Source organism: Harpia harpyja, chromosome 12, assembly GCF_026419915.1.
Source record: "Harpia harpyja isolate bHarHar1 chromosome 12, bHarHar1 primary haplotype, whole genome shotgun sequence".
Lineage (NCBI taxonomy): Eukaryota > Metazoa > Chordata > Aves > Accipitriformes > Accipitridae > Harpia > Harpia harpyja.
Genome location: NC_068951.1, coordinates 17,782,159 through 17,801,751, shown reverse-complemented (window position 1 = coordinate 17,801,751; position 19,593 = coordinate 17,782,159). Strand labels below are relative to the sequence as shown.

General features: G+C 52.4%; 3 protein-coding genes across 14 annotated transcripts in view; 2 read left to right on the top strand and 1 right to left on the bottom strand.

Moving 5' to 3' along the window:
* The first annotated feature begins 118 nt into the window (after window positions 1–118).
* Window positions 119–5,465, top strand: SCLY (selenocysteine lyase). 4 transcript variants are annotated; one of them, XM_052803017.1, is made up of 12 exons: window positions 119–306; window positions 390–502; window positions 612–712; window positions 800–956; window positions 1,305–1,432; window positions 1,555–1,719; window positions 2,076–2,182; window positions 2,527–2,563; window positions 2,951–3,034; window positions 3,198–3,300; window positions 3,483–3,558; window positions 4,200–5,465. In XM_052803017.1, exons 1-12 carry the CDS (start codon window positions 257–259, stop codon window positions 4,357–4,359), a joined length of 1,281 nt encoding a protein of 426 aa, XP_052658977.1. In that variant the 5' UTR covers window positions 119–256; the 3' UTR covers window positions 4,360–5,465. The 4 variants fall into 4 exon arrangements, with proteins under 4 accessions (XP_052658977.1, XP_052658978.1, XP_052658976.1 ...); XM_052803018.1 differs by lacking the exons at window positions 3,198–3,300; window positions 3,483–3,558 and having other exon boundaries at window positions 832–956; window positions 4,200–4,391; window positions 5,203–5,465; XM_052803016.1 differs by lacking the exons at window positions 3,198–3,300; window positions 3,483–3,558 and having other exon boundaries at window positions 4,200–4,391; window positions 5,203–5,465.
* Window positions 5,466–6,069: 604 nt separating this feature from the next.
* On the bottom strand, window positions 6,070–14,197 carry SLC35G2 (solute carrier family 35 member G2). Of its 3 annotated transcripts, none has more exons than XM_052803020.1 (3): window positions 13,907–14,196; window positions 9,102–9,173; window positions 6,070–7,880 (listed from the first exon to the last, which is right to left on the bottom strand). In XM_052803020.1, the coding sequence occupies exon 3, from the start codon at window positions 7,856–7,858 to the stop codon at window positions 6,623–6,625; it is 1,236 nt and encodes a 411-aa protein (XP_052658980.1). In that variant the 5' UTR covers window positions 7,859–7,880; window positions 9,102–9,173; window positions 13,907–14,196; the 3' UTR covers window positions 6,070–6,622. The 3 variants fall into 3 exon arrangements, with proteins under 3 accessions (XP_052658980.1, XP_052658982.1, XP_052658981.1); XM_052803022.1 differs by lacking the exon at window positions 13,907–14,196 and adding an exon at window positions 13,579–13,603; XM_052803021.1 differs by lacking the exon at window positions 9,102–9,173 and having other exon boundaries at window positions 13,907–14,197.
* Window positions 14,198–14,556: 359 nt separating this feature from the next.
* The window catches only part of STAG1 (stromal antigen 1), a 207,162-nt gene continuing 202,125 nt past the window's right edge, over window positions 14,557–19,593 (top strand). For 2 of the 7 annotated variants that reach the window (XM_052804005.1, XM_052803997.1), the window contains exon 1: window positions 15,139–18,526. The gene's annotated coding sequence lies outside the window, so the exon portion shown is untranslated. Of the gene's footprint in view, window positions 14,735–15,138; window positions 18,527–19,593 lie in introns of those variants that run through there. The other 5 variants (XM_052804002.1, XM_052803998.1, XM_052804000.1 and 2 more) reach the window with 5 other exon arrangements.

The window sequence follows — 19,593 nt, the reverse complement described above, 5'->3', positions numbered from 1 at the left end:
GCTGATTGGTGGGCACAGCAGCGGCGGGGCGGGCAGGAGCGAGCTGACTGGCGGGCGCAGCAGCGGTGGGGCAGGCAGGAGGGAGCTGATTGGCGGGCACAGCAGCGGCGGGGCGGGCAGGAGCGAGCTGACTGGCGGTGCCGAGGCGGCGGGGCGGGCAGGGCTGCTGCCCGGTTCCCGCCGCAGGCGCCCACACGACTGTGCCCTGTGGTGCCAGGCTGGTGGCGGCGGCAGGAGGGCGACGGTGAGGGCAGCGATGGGCGCCGGGACAGAGCCGGCGGAGGCGCGGCGCGACGCGGCGGAGGGGTGAGGCCCCAGGCTGCCCCGTCCCGTCGCCCCTGCTCCCGCCCCCCCCCCCGCGCCCCCTCACCCGCCGCCTGCCCCCGCAGGAGGATCTACCTGGACCACAACGCCACCACCCCCCTGGCCCCTGAGGCGGCCCAGGCCGTGCAGGATGCCATGCTCCAGGCCTGGGGCAACCCCAGCAGCTCCCACCCTGCAGGTAGGGACCCAGGGGAGCTGCCGCGGCGTGTCGTGGCTCCCCGCCGCGGGCGGGCCGAGCCCCGTGGCCGCGGGAGCCCGCGGAGGAGCTGCCGGGTCTCATCCCGCAGGCAGGAAGGCGAAGGAGCTCATCGGTTGCGCCCGGGAGAGCCTGGCGAGGATGGTGGGAGGCCGGCCAGAGGACATCGTCTTTACCTCGGGGGGCACGGAGGTGGGAGCAGCCGCAGAGGAGAGCAAGGACAAAGGGCGCCGCCCTTTCTCTGGGCCTTCCTTTTCCCCTCTGCCTTTCTCTCTTCAGGCAAACAACATGGTGATCCACACCGCCCGCAGGCACTTCCGCGAAAGCCAGGCCAGGCCGGGGGACGGCCGGGGGACGCCGCACATCGTGACGTCGAGCGTGGAGCACGACTCCATCCGCCTGCCACTGGAGCAGCTGGTGAAGGAAAGCCTGGCAGGTGAGCGGCAGAGGGACCGCAGGGGACAGGTCGGGGATGTCTGGCCGCAGACTGGGGTTTGTGAGGGGGTCTTTTCTCCACTGGTATTTTTGGGGAGGAGGACGGGGACCCGCTTGCTCCATGATGTCGTCCCCCCCCCGAGAGCACTGGCTCCCCACATGGTGCCCCCATTTCTTCAAGCTGGGTGCGTTATGCCGTTGGCATCCAATGCCAGCCCCAAGAGCCGCTGTGCTCTCTGCCTGTGTGCCAGCTGCCTGCACAGCTCTACCTGCCTGCTTTGGGGTGCGGGCAGCCCTGGGCACTGTCTGGCTTCCCAGCAAACCTCAGGGCTTGTTTCTTGGCTTGCAGAAGCCACCTTTGTGGCTGTGTCCCCACGAAGCGGGCGGGCTGAGGTGGACGACGTCCTCGCTGCCATCCGGCCGACCACCTGCCTAGTTTCCATCATGTTGGCCAATAACGAGACTGGGGTCATCATGGTGAGACTCCATGACCGGGTGGGGTGGACAAGTGGGACAAGGTGGGGACATCCTCACAAAAAGGTGCTTGGTAAGGGGGAGCCAATGGTCCCTGGGACGCAGGCCCTCTTCCCTCCCGCCAGCCTGTAACGGAGCTGAGCCAGCGCATCCATGCCCTCAATCAGTGGAGAGTGGCGGAGGGGCTGCCCAGGATCCTGGTGCACACGGATGCGGCGCAGATGATTGGCAAGGGGCGCGTGGATGTGCAGGAGCTGGGGGTGGACTACCTCACCATCGTGGGACACAAGGTATGGCCCTGTTCACGTGGCCCAGCCGCTGTTCGCCCTCTAAGACATGTCTGTTGGGGTGCCAGGGAGACTTTGGGTGCCCCCCACAGTTTGATATCTCATCAGCGGCCAAAGTTTTCCTGCTGGATAGTGCTCTGAAGACAGTCTTCAGCTGGGTGACAAGGCTCCTGTGAGTCGGGGGACCTGTCTGGAAGGGGGACCAGGAGGAGGCCAAGGGCGGGGGACAGCTCTGCAGCAGCCTGCGCCTGTGAGAGGGGCAGGGGTCAGCGCTGGAGGGCACTCGGATTTAGGCAGGAGTACAGAAAAGGGACACCTGGCAGTGTCCCCAGGGTCACCATGGCCGTTTCTTCCCACAGTTCTATGGCCCGCGGATTGGTGCGCTGTATGTGCGTGGCCCCGGCACCACCACCCCGCTGCACCCCATGCTCTTCGGAGGGGGACAGGAGAGGAGTTTCCGGCCGGGGTAAGGTGGCTGGGTGGTGGCCCGGAGAGCTGGGCCTCAGGCTGGTAGCCAAACCACGTGTGGCTACTTAGTCCGAGCTGAGCTGGCAGCTGTGTCACCTGCCAGCCCTGGGGCAGGCAGCCCAGCGCAGGGAGATAGATCTGTGCATGGGAACCATGGGAGCCTGCTGCGCAGGCTTTGCCACGGAAGGAACCACAGGGTGGAACTGCCCCCTTCCCAACCACCTCAGAGGGGTGTCCAGGGCCCCGTGCCAGCAGTGACGGGTCCCACGCCGGGAATGTCTGTGCCCCAAGGTTGGGTTTCTGGTCTGGAGAAATAACTCACTGCTCCCTCTTCCCTTCCAGCACTGAGAACACCCCAATGATTGCCGGCCTCGGCCAGGTGAGTCAGTGATGGTCACGGGTGTGCGGTTCCCTGGGGTTGCTGCTCAGCAGAGCAAGCACGGAGACAGCTACCTGTGCTCCCCAGTCATTGGAAGTGACAAACTCAAGGTGTGGGAGGGTGGGTGAACTACCAGGAAAGGAGATGGGGCTTTCTGGTGCCAGTCAAAGGAGTTGCTTCGGAGCACTTGCAGCAGGCTTTGCAGCCCTGGCAGTGGGCAGTCAGGCAGCTCACGTGGCGCAAGGCACCGAGAGGCTGTTGGGGGACTCTGGGGACCTGGCAATTGCGGAGGCTGTTCCCGGGCTGGGCTCACGTGCCAGGGGGCCACGCATGGAGGGAGGTGTTGGGGGGTCGCTGATAAAGCCTGTCTGGGTTTTCTCTCCTCAGGCTGCAGAGTTGGTGAGCAAGAACTGGGAGGCCTACAAGGCTCATATGCAGGATGTTCGGGATTACCTGGAGGCCAGGCTGGAGGTGAGCAGACCTGGTTCCTTTGTCTCTCCCCTCCCGGGGTCTCAGCCTGCAGACTGTGGGGCCTGGAGCCAGGGTGCGTATGTCCCTCTGGCTCTGCCACCTCCTCATCAGGACAGAGCTGCTTGCGAACCCAGAGTGGTTCACAGCCCTCTGATTTCTCCAGGCCTCCTTTGGGAAGCAGAGGATCCACCTCAACAGCCACTTTACGGGCTCCAAGCGACTCTGCAACACCTCTAACTTCTCCATTCTGGGCCCAGGCCTTCAAGGTAGCTCTTACCCTACTGCTGCCCTGTGATGGTGCCCACAGAGCCAAGCACCTGCCCCGCACAGGACCCTGTGGCTAGAGACCGGCGGGTGCTTGGCTGTGGCTCGGGCAGGGAGATGAGGCAGGCAGCGGCCCTTGGAGAGAGCCTGGGCACTGGGAGACCTGTGCTTCTGTGTGCTGCAGGGCAAAGGGTGCTGTCTCGCTGCAAGACGCTTCTTGCCAGCGTTGGGGCTGCCTGCCACTCTGAGAAAGGGGATCGGTAAGCAGCCAGCTTTGCCAAGCCTGGGGCGTCTTTCTGGAGGACAGTGGGTGGGAGGGAGGGAAATAAGACAGGGAAAGGGACCACGGGTGGCTGTGGGCAGTGTCACCTGGAGCAAAAGAGGGTGCAGAGCTTTCCAGAGGGGCTGTGAAGGGCTGTGAAGGAGGTTATTGCAGGAAACGCAGCTGGAACGCTTGACTGCTGCCTGGAAGGACCTTGTCCCTCCTGGCTTTGGTGATCTAGCTGAGCTTGGAAGTACTCTTCAGCCCCTGGTACTGCTGGAAAAGAGTTAGCCTTATGTCTGTGTGTGCCTGGCTCACCCACTCAAGCCCGATTTGAGTCTCCACCAGGCTCCTTTGGGGAGCAGGTGCTTTTGGCCTGGTCTAGAGCAATGCCCTGTAGACATGGTGGAGCTGCCAACCCACAGGGACATGGGAGAGATTCCTCCTTGGAGGGGAAAAGTGAGATCCACCGTAGGGCAACAAGCCCAGCGGGAGCAGGTGCCTTTGGAAAGCGGGCAGGTTTGCCTGGTGTGCATCTGCAGATGTGCTCCCTCCTACGGCTTGGTGAAGCTTTCTGGAGGTGCATGTGCTTCCTCGGCCTTCAAGTTAAACCTGCTCAGCCCCCTATCTGCGTTTCAGGCCCTCTGCGATTCTGCTCAGCTGCGGGATCCCCTACGACGTGGCGCAGAACGCCCTGCGGCTGAGCGTGGGGCGAGACACTACCCGGGCAGACGTGGACCTGGTTGTGCAGGACCTAGTGCAGGCTGTGGCGCAGCTGGACCAGGACCAAGCCCCGTAGACCCCGGGGATTGCTCCCTGGCCATCACCCAGGTTCTCGGGACGGGATTGTGCCCTGCTTGGCCCCTGGGTGCTGGCTGCCTGTGTCAGTTTGGGCTCAGGTTTTGGCGGGATTAGTTTTGCGCCTGATCCCTAAGTTGAACTGATGCAGCCTGCAGTTTGTGATTGTGGATCAGACGTTGGGGAGGTGGCAGCTGGTGGTGGCAGGAGGAGGAAGTGGGATCACCCGTTTCGGCAGCAACGTGCTCTTAGCTCTGCTTAGCTGTATGTCAGCTTGTGCTCACAGGGATCATAGTGGGGCTGGCACGGCTCTGCAGCACATGCGGCTCGAGCAGAGAAGCTAGCGCAGGTGGCTGGAGGCAGCAGGGAGCTGTGCTGAGGAGGGGGCTTTGCTGCTTTGGGGCTGGAGCAGCTCATCGAGAGCTTGCTGAGGACTCTCTTGTCCCCACCGCATGGTGCAGGCATTCGAGGAGTCTCGCTGTTGGGTGTTGCTCGCTTGCCAGCACGTACGCAGCTGGCTGCGTGCGTGCCTGCATGTCTCAAAGCTCGACTCCCTCCAGAGTGTAGCAGGCATGGAAGCCATAGGAGATGAAGCCTTTTGCCCTGGTTGCTTTCCACAAAGGAAGCTTTCCCACTGTCTAATCCCTCAGAGGAGGAAAGACCATCTGCCCCAGAGGGAAACGAGGAGTTGACAGAAGCACAGCAAGATTCTGGGCTGGGAACTGCCCTGCCCCTGCCAGGGCCCTAAGCTGCCAAAGGGTTTTTTGGCTGAGAAGGTGATGGGCACAGCTTTCCCAGCACTGCGTTGCCTTACCTGCTCCCCTTCCTCCTGTCCTTCCTACAGTGGGCAGAGCTCCGGTTGCCAGCTCCACGTGCTCCTAAAGGGAACAGAGTTGTCGGGGCAGCTGTAACTGTGCCAGCACCTGAGGAAACGTGTCTTCCCTGCATGGCCCAGGCGGTGGTTCTCGTCACTGACACAGGAGCACACAAGTGTTGCATGGATTAGGAATGTTGCCGGCTGGGCTGACTGATGTCAGGGAACCTGGTCTCCCTAGGTATTTGTAGGAATAAAAGTGATTGCTGCTGCTGTGGCTTTTTCCCAAGTAACATGTATTTTCCATGGCGTTTTCCATGGGGGAAGCTGGGCTGGTTGGAGTCACCTGAGCAATGCCTTTTCCCTCAGAAAATGCTCGTGTCCCAGAATAGAGGCACAGTCCACTGGAGCAGGGAGGTGCCCGCTGGTCCTGGTTGGCGTGGAGCCCATGGACACAGATTCTCAGACAGTAGGCTTTCTCTTTACTAGCCATACATTAGCATGGCTAGGAATACTACTTGGAACCATAAAACCCTGGGGCTTTTTGTAAATCTAATTTCTAACTGAAGCGTTAGGACGCAAGCACACTGACTTAATGTCACTGGATGCCTGTCAGGCTGTTCCATGTTACTGCTGCTGCTCACACCTCAATCTCAAATGCAATCTTTTCTTTTTCCTTTTTTTTCTCCCTTGCAGAATAGTCGAAACCTCTTTTAGAAAAATTGGTTGCATAGAAAGAATATTGCTCTGCTTCAGGGGTAGATCTTTTATCTATCATGGACCTTATAGTTCTTGGGGACCTCTCCTTCACAGCTGTGGCACAACTGGAGATCCAGTTTTTGGGGCGCTCTTCCCCCCACAGGAGGTCTGGGCTTCCTGCATCAATTCAGACAGACATTTGACCACAAAGCGCAAAAAGCTTTATTGACTTTTTCTTTGTACACACAGGAGATGCAAGTTTTAGCCACAGAAATATTAGCATTACTTCATTCAGAATATTACAGCCAAAGCATAAGAAGTGTTACAGAGGATAATGAACACTCTAGTTGACCATTTTAATGGTTTTACTGTTCATTTTCCTACTACCACGCTGCACAGGAATGAGAGTCAGTAGCGAATCCCTCTGTCTCTGTAATGCCTTATCCAGGGAAGGTGAGGAAGAACATGCCTATGACTTGGCCTGCACTTCCATGGGCCAGCCTGTGCTTCCACTCACGCACCCTACGTGCTGGAGACAAATAGCCTTTTCCCATATGAGAGTATGTTGGTGGTTGTACGCACTAGAACAAATTCACCTGTCATGGAAGTCTGGAAATGCCAACATTGCTACATCAGCTGTGAATTTAAACAGTAGAGAGAGGACCTGGCCACTACGCTAGAACACCGCAGAGTTGAAATATGTTACTTTCATGCGGTCACATAGCCAGAATCGGACGGCAAAAACCACAATTCATTTAATGGAAGAATCCACAATCTCCTGGTAATCTTGCCTTCCTAAATTCTTCCAGGACAGTTTATAACACGCGAGGAAAAAAACACTAACCAAAATAACCGCTCCCCCAACAAGATCATAAGCACCTGGGAAGATGTGCAACACGACAAGCTGCAGGACCATGGCGATGACTATCTCCAGGTGCTGTACGGTGCTGACCAAAGCAGGGTGGAACTTGCTCAGGGCATAGTAGACCCCCAGGAAGGCTGCTGTGGAGCACAGGCAGATGGCAAGGAGATAGCTCCAGGTTTCTCCATCCAGTGGGACGATTGGCTCTTGAAGCAAGAACATGGTGGATGCTCCCCACACCGTTCCTGTCCAGCTAAAGGTAAACAGTGCCATCCACATGCTGATGTTATCTTTGATTGACCTGTAGACTATCATGGAGAGAGCAGTGGTCAAACCTGCCATAACGGTCATGGTATAGCCAAAAGCTTCCTTCCAGGTGCTCAGCAAAGAGTTTTCCTCCTTAACAATGTTGGGGATCATGACCAGAAAAACACCAAACACACTGCCAACTACAGTAATTATGTCTATGTAAGCCATTCCTTCATCTACGAGTAAAAAAGCCAAAATGGCACTGAACACTGTAGTGGTAGCCCTCCACATGATGGTCCCATTGCTGGGGGGAACTATAGAGAAGGAGGTATAAGCACAGGTAATCGAGATAACATTGCAGACCCCATAGAAGAAGAGCCGGAGTCTGTAGCCTTTGGGGCCAAAGGGAGGCTCATGGTAGTAACACACAACAGTAATGGACAGAACCTGTAAGACTGAACGGATGAAAATTAACTCTAGGGATGGCACTTTGGAACGATCAGAAATTAGTCTTGTAATTAGAGCCACACATCCATGAGCCACGGCAGATCCGAAAAGGACTACCCACATTTTCCTCGACTGCAGTATATTTCCTTCAGGAAAATGCTGGGATTGGCCAATCTCATCAGGTTTTGGCAGTTGTGCTGGCTGAAGCTTGGTGTCTATTGTACCAAAAAAGGTCCTTTCTCTCTTTTTCCCATCATTCAGTAGTCTTGTTTTAGGACTATCCTCTGTAAATACTCCAGTATCTTCATTAACATCCTCATATCCCTCTTCTCCTGGCTGGGGATAATGAGAAGTATATTTCACTGTTACTGTGTTGGGATGAATTTTCACTCTCTTTTTGACTGGGTATTTTTGGGAAGATGTATCCATTTCCTCAGAGAAACGTCTGGGTCTTAAGAAAAAAAAATGGAGGTGCACAGTTATTTTTTTTTTTTTAATGAATAGGGAGAGATTCATTAGTATGTAAATGCTGGTAGTGTTTATAAGCTATTTTTATCAACCAAGTCCAAGTACTAGTAGGTAGTTCTTAGTTTTGCTTTAATTTTCTGCTGAGTTACTGCTAAATACCTTTGATAGTTAGGCCATTTGGATTTCCTTAAAAGCCAACCGTGGAACTTCAGTCGATGATTTTTGAAAATGACATATATTCTCATTATGTATAGTACATATAACGCATTCTACTATGTTCTTATTCTAATGAGAAAGTGTTCATTAGAAAGTGCTACGCTTTTTGGATAGTAAATACCCCATAATTATGAATTATGCTTACTGTTAATTGCTTGCTAATGTTACAAGATCACAGAAGAAGTTTGGCTAGAGGAAATGATCGCCTTGTTTCTAAACTGACAAGAGAGCAACACGGGGAAATAGGGAGTATCCCTGAGCAAGTCAGCATAGTTAGCACATGAATAAACAACGTGGTTTTGAACAATACTTTGACAGCGTTAAAAATTCCTCCTTCTTTTCACATCCTTTTATTTCCAGTGATTGATTTTTGCAACAGATTTGTTCTTCAAATCTGATTTTATTTTTTTTTTAATGGAGAAAATTTAGAGGGCTGATCCAGACTACACAAACCAGACCTTCCCGTGGCAGACATTTAAAACCCACAGCAACAAAAGCACCACCCTTCTGCCTCCTATGGAAGGTCCATTTCCCACTGCACAAGCGGTGCAAGCTCTCCCCTCGGTGCCTGTGCTTTGTGCGCACCACCGTGACACAGGCAGCAACATGTGCAGTGCCACATGCGTCACAATGGCGGCATCGGCCTCCCAAAACAAGCACACAATCCCTTCACGTGCCCGGCCTTCACCAGCACGAATGCAGCTTGGTCTCCGCTGTCATGGGTGCGTGTAGCCTGCCCATGAGGAGCCCACCTGTGGCCTTAATTCCCTCGAGCTCTCCGCTGAGCCTGCCATCGCTGTCCCCAAACCCAGCGTGACAGCGCTGGCTCAGTTTAATTCAGGCACGGAGATGTCATTGATATTACTTTGTTTCCACAGTGCCCTCCACCATCTGCGCAGAGAGCCCTTCCAAATGAAGCGGCAGCAGGAGAAATGCAACCTTCCCTGCCTTCTGTTTGCCCCAGCAAATAAACACATGCAGTCCTTACCTGCGACTGAGAGATTTAATCCCGAACCAGAAGGGGAAAACACCTCGGTCATCTACATCTTTGTCCGGGTGTCTAAACAGAAGCAGTACATGCTCTCAGATGTCAAATGGGAAAGGTTACAATCATCTCAGCACAGAAAGTAATACCCAAGGGGGGCATGAAACATTCTACTTGTTTTTCAAAGTCAAAAATTTGAGAAGCACTAGTGTGCCTTTGAGGGCATGCTCCTTGCGAACTGGCAAGCCAGGTGCATCGTTATGAAAAAACACCCCCACCAAACCCAAAAAACTTCAGATGGAGAGAAAGCAATCAGTGTCGTCTTGCCAAAACCACTCCTCAGCCACCGCTCAGAATTACTGATGGAACTAATCCAAAGAACAAGCAGTGGCTTTGTGAGCATAAGGTTCCTACAGCTTAGTAACAACAAAATTCCCCATCCCATGCCTGCTGTCCTGCCTCACCAGCGCTGCGGAGGAGAGGATGCCCAGTGGGACCCATCTTCCCGATCCCATCATCCATCCCCAGGAGCTGAGCCCAGCCCTGCAGGCAGCAGCAGTTTGGCCTCTGTGGTATCAGCTGGGGACAGGTATGGAGAACCCTGCAGTCCTTCTCCGTGGGGAGCACTGAAGCACCAGAGCAGGTGGGTCCTGAAGGCACAAGATCACAGCCGAGCGGACAATCGGGCTAGACAGCATGACGGCGGTTTGTCAGGGACACCACAGATCAAACGGCAATGTAAAAGTGAGTGCAATAGCTCTTCACAGAAATACTTAAAAAAATACCACGGCCAGGTTCAGCCTTTGCATTTTCTCCATCCATAATCCATGATGGCCAAGCACTGCCCGTGATTCCTGGCAAAAATAATTTACATAAGAATGGGACATTCCTCCTTTTTCCTCACAGGCTGAGTGTTTATTGAACCCCCTGCTACACCCAAGCTAAGCTGTAGCCTACTTCTTGCAGGCAGAGTGAATCCCTGGTAGGGATTGGGATGAATGGGAGTGGGGAGAGGGGCAGGCACCGAGTCCCAGCTCTGGAGGAAGGTGGCAGCACCAGTTTGGATCTGCACAAGTAGGCGAGGGATCCTGGGTCACCATCTTGCTCTTGCTTTGGCAGACTATGCTCCCAGCCCTGAGATACCTCACTCAAGCAGACCAGTAGACGTTGGAGGGTCTGAGGACAAGGAACACCTTTGTCTGCTCAGGAGGCCTTGTGTTAGCTCTCCGCCTGTTCGTGTTTCTGCTGCCAACCCATTTTCAGCAGAGCTCAGCTGAAAAAACAAAGCATACCCAGTACGCTGCTAAACGTTGGAGGAGTACCCCAGAGTGCCCATCAATGTACGGTTTAAATACTGCAAGAAACCTGAGAAGAAACAGCTGAAATGCCAAGGAGAGTAAATTCAGAGGGCAAGAGCTGCATATCAGCTGCAGCAGTGGGCAGTTCAAACAACCCATCAAACATTTAAAAACACCCTGGCAGAAATCTACCCTGGTCTCACTGCCTGCTATTTGCACTTCTTCTTCAAGCTGTTAATTTCGGATTCTTTTAACACGCAAATGCAAAGTGCACTGAATAAGTCCAGGAAGGCAGTGATTTTCACAAGCCCAGCTTTTCCTACCTAGCATTTTCATTGTGTTATAAATTCACAATTCTGCCTTGCTGTCCCCACATCTTGAAAAAATTAAGAGCATCTTGATTTAAGCACAATATATGGATCAAAATAAGGAGGAACAAAATAAGCTGGAGGAAAAGAAGACAAAAGTTGCACAACACGCATTATTATTAGAGGGACAGTGGATGTAGCCTGTATAAACTCAGTCATTTTACTAAGAAACAGCCGAGTACATGCTGCAACTATTGGTTCATGAAAACAAAGCCAAAGTAACTAATTTTTTACGATTAGCATACAATGGCAACTTTATTGCTTCCTGAGTTTAGCTTACATTTTCTTCCAACAAATGTAGAAGAGGGTGTAGAAAAGAGACAAAATGCAGTTGCAAATTTAGTACTGGACCTGCACAATGTATTCAGAGATCTCTCTGGAGAAAAACAATAGATCATGAGCACGTAGCTCAAAATGGCTGTCCTATACAGACACCGTATTCCCTCCTGTGTTCTTCAGCACTAAGAATGCTAACAGTTGGAAGGGCTGGAAAGTGGAAGGGCAAATGCATGAGAAATGAGAAAGGGAGGAGATGAGAAGTAACAAAGAACAAAAAAATAACAGGAGTGCTTAAGCCAAAATTTAATTTTCTCTACTAAATATTGAGGATGTGACAAATGTTACGCTGAGTCTCACACAGTACATTTATTTGTACTCTTTGGTGACCTTGCTTTTCTTAACCAGTGAGAATTTCAATAGAGACTGAGATTAGCACATATCCCAAATCCATTATGTTTGTCCCAGACACAAATTTAAAATAAAGGGAAATCAGTGCAGCCTACGCAGAAAACTTGCTACTTCTCTTTCTGCTAGTGCCTTTTGTGGAGATCACATGAAGTTTTTATTTTTCTTCATATCTGGAAACATAAAATGGTTTATTTGCATTGTCTATGAAAAACATAATTTGATTTTGAATCCAGTTTAATACAATGCTGAAGATTAGGCACTATGCATAATTCTCATGTTATATAACAAACCAAACATTTCCAATTCAAATGACAACCCGGGCCACCCATTTAAATTACCATCTCATGGAAATCACTGACTGCCAAAGTGTGAACCCTCTTTTCCCATGGGTGAACAAATAATCACAATGGATTTGATAAATGTCCCAAATCATTAATAGAATACACACCAAGATTTCTTATTAGCAAGGTAGAAGTAGGTGATTTTATGTCACTTGACTACCGGGGAGCGGGAGGCTGAGCTCTCCTTGCCGTGCCTGAAGGAATTAGGGCTTTGAGGTCTGACTGTTGATTCTAACCATCAATTTTCAATAAACTCACAGAAAAATATGCTCATCTTCTGCCAGATCGGTCAAAATCAGTCAGCCGACTGAAATGTTATTATGAAAGATTTGCAGACATGGCAACCGCAGTCCTTATGAAGTCGAAAATGAGAAGGCAGCTATCCCCATGCTCTGAAAGGCAGGCCTCACAGGGATGTTCCTTTGCCTCATCTGTGGAAAATCCCCCAAATCCTGACCAGGTTAGACTGAGATTACCAGAGACCTGTAAGCAATATCTATAGGGTAACTAGAGACTAATGATTTTTCCTGAATATTATACGCACTAAAGACCCACTCCGTCCCTGCAAAACCATGTAACTGACTGAACTTGTGCTGCCTTCGCTAAGCACTTCCCTGCACAGTGCACTGCCTTCTCGCAACGCAGGTTTTTCTTTTGATTCCTTATCAGGTGCAGGAAAAATCTCAATTCCTGTTTCAGCACCCTCTCCATTAAACCACCTTAACCTTGCTCGAGATTCGTTGGTGCTTGACAGTTCAGGCAACTGCCCATACCAAGGGATCTACACTCGTGTGATGTCTGACTAGTGTAACACAACGTGAACTGAGGGGGAAGAAAAGGCGACGTAAGGTGCACAGCAGGCAATTAAATGTTGGTATCACTGAAACAGCCTACATTTCTGCTACGCTTTTAAACTATTTGATACGGTGCATGCTGGAAAATCAGAGTACCTTTATCTTTTTAGCCAGATGGTCTGACTATATAAATCAATTTTATTTAAAATGTATGCAAAGAAACCCAAGTTTTTATTAAAATTTAATGAATAGTGAAAGGTATTTAAGAAAAGGAAAGAGCAATTATATGAAAGGAGTTTTTAGTACTTAAGCACTAGAGCAAATGTTATACACAAACCAACAAACCGGTATTCCATGTCTTCAAATTAATCGAGTCACATCCAACAGCACTGCCTCAGGGAAGAGCCAGCACACCCTTCACAGGATTCAAATACAAACCCTACGTGTAAGCCCCGCGAATTGTCAGTACATCCCCGATAACATTTTGCTACCCAGAAAACAACCTGTATTTACGCTAGCTTGCTAAAGCTGCCACGTGATTTCAGTGGGATTATACGTGACACCTTTAATTTCCCTTGCTTTCACTAACCTATTCTCTTACTGTATAAGGGCTCCAAATGCGTCTGGTTCCATGAAAAAAATACTCTTCTCTAATTTCTGCATTCACATCTGTCGCCTGCTGGAACTAGTACCTCTGCAGCAGCGATACTTGCATTAAGTGATTTTGGAAGAAGAGCCACTTTGCCTGCAAACTTTCCATTCCAAAAACCCTACTCCGAACAAACCCCTTTAGATTGCAATTCCAAGCATGGGGGAAAGAACAGAGAACACATCAACACTTAAATATAGTCTCCTACAGCATACGAAAATACCGTGGCTAGATAGAAGAAAGGCCTTAAATGGTACATTACGATGGGCTGAAACAGAGCACAAGGTGGCACATTCAGGTTTACTAGAACAGATTACAGGTTTAAGATTTATTTAAAGCTTACTGCTTTTGATCTTCTCCCCCCAAATGGCACGAAACCTGGCAGGGCAGCAAGCTGGTGCCTGCGGGGTGTGTGCAGAAGGGCTTACGGGGGCAGCCGGGTGAAAAAGGAGACGGGGCTCCGGAGGTTTAGATGGGAGGATGGCGCCAGTTGCGATGGCAACTATCACGTTTGCTGAAAAAAAACACGCTCCGGCCCCTCGGCTGGGCGGGAGGCGGACGAGAGGCGGCTGCTGCTGCTGCTGGGGCTCCTTCCCTGCCAGGCCCTTCCCCCGCCGCCGGCTCTGCAGCCCCCCCCGGTGCCGGACTCCCCCACTCCTGCTCCCACTTACCGGTGCCGAAACACCCGCCCGGCGCCGCTGCCTCAGGCCGCCGCGCCCTCGGCGCCTGCTCCCCGCCTTTCCCATGCCGGGAAGCCCCCGGCTCCCCCCCACTCCCTCAGCCGACGGGCCGCATCGCCGCGCCCCCGGCCCGGGCGAGCCGCCGAAGAAAGGCCGCCCAGCCGGGCGCGCAGGCAGAGCGCGGCAGCGGGCGCTCCGGTCCGCCCCGGAGCCGCGCCCCCGCCGCCTCAGGGAGACCGGGACCACCCCCGGCCCGGCCCGGCCCGGCCCTGCCCCTCCCACGTTCTGTCGCGACAGAGGCCCGCCTCAGCGTGTGCCCTCCCCCCGCCGGTTTCCTGTCATCCCTGGCGATGCCCCGCCCCCTCAGTAGCGGCGCTAACGGCCGCCTTCCGCCCCGCGGCCGCGCGCGGGCAGCAGCAGCAGCGGCAGCGGTGGCTGGTGGGCGGGCGCGCATGCGCGACGTTTTCGCGCGAAAGACGTTTGCGGCGTTCGCGTGCCGCCTGCCGGGCGGGGCCACCCCGACCCGCGGCGGCCCCCGCTCCCCCCACCTCCGCTCCTTCCCTGCGCGGCGGCGGCGGGCGGGCGGGTAGTGGCGGTGCGCGGGCGCCAGGGGGCGCTGGGGGTCCGGCGCGCGGCGGCGGCTGCGCCATTGGCGGGTCGGAAATGCCGCCAGATGGCGGTTTAGGATTGCGGCTCCGGTGAGCGCGGCCCCCGCCAGCGCCGCCGCCCCGGCCCCGGCCCGCACCCGCCCGGACCCCGCGCGCCAGCCGCTCCGCAGGCTCCCGGGGTGCCGCCCGGCCCGGTGCGGCGCGGCCCGAGGTGAGCGGGGCGCGGGGGAGGGAGGGCGCTGAGGCGCCGATCCAAGATGGAGGCGCGAGGGGCGGGGGCAGCGGGGCCGGGGCCGCTCGCTCGCTCGGTCTCCGCGGCGGCCGGGCCGGGAGCGGGCGCTGCCCGTGCGAGGAGAGAGGAGAAGGGGAGGGGAGGGAAGAGGAGGCGGCGCGGGGCGGGGCGGCTCCTGCCGGAGCAACGGGTCCCCCGGGCGCGGCGCTCTTCGCCGCCATCTCATTGTCCCCGCCGGGGCTGCCGGGGGCGCCGGGCCGAGCTCGGCGGCCTCTCCCGCTGCCGGGCCTGCGCCCCGCTCCGGGCGGCGGCGGCGCCCCCGCTGCGCGGCCCAGGGCCGCGGGGGCGGCCCGGGCGGCGGCGGGGGATGCTCGGGTGGAGCGGGGGTGGCGCTTCCGCCGCGCGGGGCACGGCGGCGGCGGGGGCCCCCGGCCGGCTCGGGCGGCGGCGGAGTTGGTGCCGTGGCCGCGGGGAGGGAAAGTTGCGGGTGCCGGTGGGCGACCCGGTTCGGCTTGGCTCGGCTCGGCTCGGCCCGGCCCGGCCCGGCCCGCCACCTGGGCCCGGCCCCCGGGAGGGCGGCGGGAGGGCCCGGGCCGCCCCAGGGGCGCTGGCGTCTGGCTGGCGTCCAGGGCGGGGGGACGGGGGGGTGGGGGGCTGCAGCCCCGGAGCTGGGGACCCCTCGGCCCCGCTGCTCCTGTTGCTTATCCCCGAGTTGTTAGTGCGGGGTGTGCACCAGGGCGAGGGGGGTAGCGGTGGGGCGGGCAGCCCGCCTGGCCTGGGGGCGAGAGGCCGCTCCGTGGCTTGCGAAGGAGGGACGGACCGCTGCCATGCAGCGGTGGTGTTTCCCTGACCTTTGGGGTGGGAGAAGCGGTGTGCCAGCCCGGGGTGGCTGGTGGGTAGGTTGGACCCGCTGGTGGTACTGGAGCTGGGAACCGTGGCTCCGGGGAGAAGCCGAGTGTAGGCAATGCCCCCTGACCAGTGCTGGGTGGTGGGAAGAGGCAGGAACACCAAGCTGGGGTCCTGAGCTGTTGGATAGCAAAAATAACAAGGCTTCTGCTTGGTAGGAAGAGTTCTGCCATGGGTGCTGGTGACTCGGTGACTGGCCTGTGCCGGGAGGTGGTGGGTGGCCCTGCTTTGCTTTTCTGGGTGTTCCTGGGGGTGGAGCGGGGAGCACGAGCAGTGGTCGAGATGAAGTGTGACTTGGGTGAAAGAAGGTGGTGGTAGCATCTATAGAGCAACTTAAAGGTATGCGACTCCCAATATCAGTGCCAAAAACCTGAGGTTCTGGTAAGACAGTGTGAGTTTAACTAAACTACATTGAGCTGCTTTATAACTATTGATGATTTCAGTTGTGTTCTACACAATTTTGTGGTACTTGTAGCTCTGTAGAGTTAGTCTAGTAGTAGCGTTTATTAAGTTGTTGAACGAAAAGCCGCCTCCAGATCACACTGCTAATGCAACTGTTCTCAAATTGTGTCATGTGTTTGGTGTGATGGATGACATTCATGTCTGGATTCAGACATCTTAGGACTTGCTTAACTTTTCCGTGATAGGGGTGGTATGGGAGCAGGATTACTCCAGATTTTCTGGATCTAAAGCAGTTTTGCCTTGTCTAGTGAGGGTTTTTTTTTTTTTTCATCTGTAGATAGCAAGGTCATTCGATGAGTGTTTATACAGTATAATCCATCAATCTGTGAAGAAATCACTGGACCGCAAGGCAGTGTATAGGTTGCCTGTCAAAAGGTATTCCAACTATGGGAAGAAGCTCTTTTATGGAACTAGAGGCCAGTTTATTCTTTCTTTCTTTGTGATTCAACTGTGATGAATTTTTGGTGGATAGCCTGAGAAAGTACACGTAGTGGGTGCAGTGGTTTTTGAAATGGCAAGCCAACCCATGATGCAGCAGGATTTCTGGGTGAGCAGGAGCGGAGGGGCTAACTCCAGGGTTGTGATTAATTGGAGAGGATGTAATTTTTACTGGCTGCTCAACACAGAGTTGAAATTCTTGGTTGCTACTGCTGATGGACATGCTTGTGGATTTACAGTAGTTGGAGGGGGTAGTGGAAAATGGTACTTTTCTGAAGCTGAATGAACAGTTAGTGCCGGTTCTGGAGGTTCAAAGCACCTCTTCTACAATCCCTGTATTTAAGGACTGGAGCACGTGGCAGTTTGCAGCTCATGGTCTCTGGTGGTTCCTAACATTTTACAAACCTGCCGAAGTTGCTAAGTGCACTGTGAGACAGCATTTATGGCCAAATGTCCACACACAATAGGCTGTGGACAGAAGTTGTGAGGGCAGCTGAAACCCTGACATTAGAGCTTTGTGACTGGGGTCTCCAAGCTTTTCAGCTACTGTCTCTGTCTGTAGCCTGCCCTTTGTATTGTGCAAATTTTTATGCGACATCTACTGAAACTACAGTACACCTTTTGATAGTTGAGAAGGTTTATGAACATTAAATATTTGGATGCACTGACAAAATGAGTTACTTAGGATATTCAGAAACTCAGCAAGTGAATATTTTTGGTTTGAAAGAACCCTTTCCTCAAGAAGAACATGTACCTCAAGTTTGCACTGGTGATTTTGGATTCTCTCCTTTCTTTTCCTGTGTTGCAAAGACTTGCCCTGATATAAGGTGGCTAAATATTGGTATTTTAGATATCATTTTAGTAGGCAAGTGAGCCCATAGAAGCATAAGGATGCAGTGGGAGAGAAACGCTTAATTGTGATGACTTTCTAAGAAAAATCCTTTTACTGGGATAAGAATGTGTCTTTATTGTAACATTTGTAAATTGTTTTCTGGTAAAATGCACAAAAGACTCGGAACACCCTGCTGAAAATTTGAAAGTGCTAGTTCTGTAGTTAACACAAGACATACTGAAAGCAGCAAACTTGTCGTCCACTTAAGTTATTGCAGGAATGTGAAAGACTAAATTTGGATGCAGTGCTGTTGAACCGGTGGTTGGCCTCTCGGAGATCTGGCTCTCCCCATTATGTACCTTGAAGTGCCCAAGTGTTCGGGTGAGGCTCTGGCTTCTGATGCTTGGAGTCAAAACCAGGAGGTGATGCTGAAGTCTGGTGCCGAGATAAGGATGTGCCTTATCTAAATCTGATGTGCTGGCTTCAGGACTTAAAAATGCCAACCAGAATCTGTAAGATACTTCATGCTTTTTAAAAGTTTTGGGGGTTTACTTCTAATCACTCAAATTTACCACGTGGAGCTCTGAAACTCTCCCAGTGCAGATTGCCATCTCGTCTTGCTTGCAGTGCCACTGTGTTTGCTCATTTGGCTAAAAATAGAAAGGAGTAGAGTTGGTTTTCTTTCTTGGAAGAGAAAGAGAAATCCGACAAAGCTTGAGTTCACCAGCAGATAATTGTTTTGTTGTTTCTATCCAGGACATCTAGAGATATGCTTTATTCTTAGCAATATTTTGCTTTTCCAAACTGATTTAACTTTGTTGGTTTGGGTGTTGAATATGTGATCAGAATACAAAGACATATTTCTTTGTTCCCCTAGAAAATAAGGGTTTGAGCAAACATTATTATGATCCTCTGTTTCAACTTTTCTGTCTGAAAATATGCTTCCAAAACTAAGTGTTGTTTTGGGAAGGTCCACACTGATTTTTTTTTTTTTTTTTTTTTTAAGGTAGACACTACCTTCAGCTGGCTGAAAGAGCTGAAGAGAAGGAGCTGCAGAGGGAATCTTCTCCTTAGTTCTGGTTTTGTACCTACTTGCTAATTTCTGACATGTCCTGTTGAAGGTCTGAACATAGGTAATGATTTCACCACTTGACAATTTGTGTGTATAATTCGTGAGAGAATACCCAGTAACTCAGGTCCTTTTGCTAACGTTAGAAGGAACTATGCTCCTGGTTTTGATAGTTTTGCAATGTTTTCTCGTTTGCATCTCTGCAGGCATTTTAGTATTTTGGAAAATGCTTTTTAATAATAACAGTATGCTTGAGATGGCAGGATGCCTTTGACAATAGATTAATCGGGATATCTTTACTGAGCCCGAACTCACATATATCATGTGTATCCTGTTTTGAACTGTAGGTTCAATATAAACTTGATAAATTTGGTAACTCTGTTTTCATGTTATGCAATCTCAACGCCACCTTATTTTGGAAGAAAATGCTCATTTATAAATATGGGTAATTCCATGTTTGGTGCAAGTGGTGCAAATATGAGGTTTTTCATCCCTTCAGGCATCCGACTTTGATACGTGCTGCTCTCTGCGTACCCAAAGATGGAGAGCGCTGGCTAGCCACAAGCTGCCAAACACTCGTTCCATGATTATGGTGCTAGTCCTGCCCAGGGTGGATTTGTAGTCTCAGTCTTAAAACAAGCAAAAAGGCATTGGTTGCACATCGTTTGGTGGGACAGGCCTCTTGGCCGTGGTTGCCAACATTATTAGACACAAGAGCTTGATGTGGGAGTGTATTCTGAGTTCCAGTTGCACAGTTATTAATCATTTATTGCAGAACTGAGAGCAAGAGGTTGAATTCTTAAGCCCATCCTTGCTCAGCTGAAAGGCAAGTTGTTTCAGGTGGTTCCCAAAAGTAATGTTTTACTAGAAAGCAGCATGAGGCAGCATCCAGCCAACTGTGTTCCTTGCTGTGCAGGATTTCAGCAGAATATGTGCTATTTATTCTATAAATAAATCTAATGAGTCTGTATTCTGTAATTCTCCATATAGCAGACTTGTATTATATTGGCAGGTTAGCAGAGTGAGAAGTGTTGACAGATTGTTCAGCTCACAGGAAAAAAAAATTTCTTTATAGAGTTACATAGGAATAGACCTATGTGTCAAATGTTTCTAAATGTCAAATACTCTTCT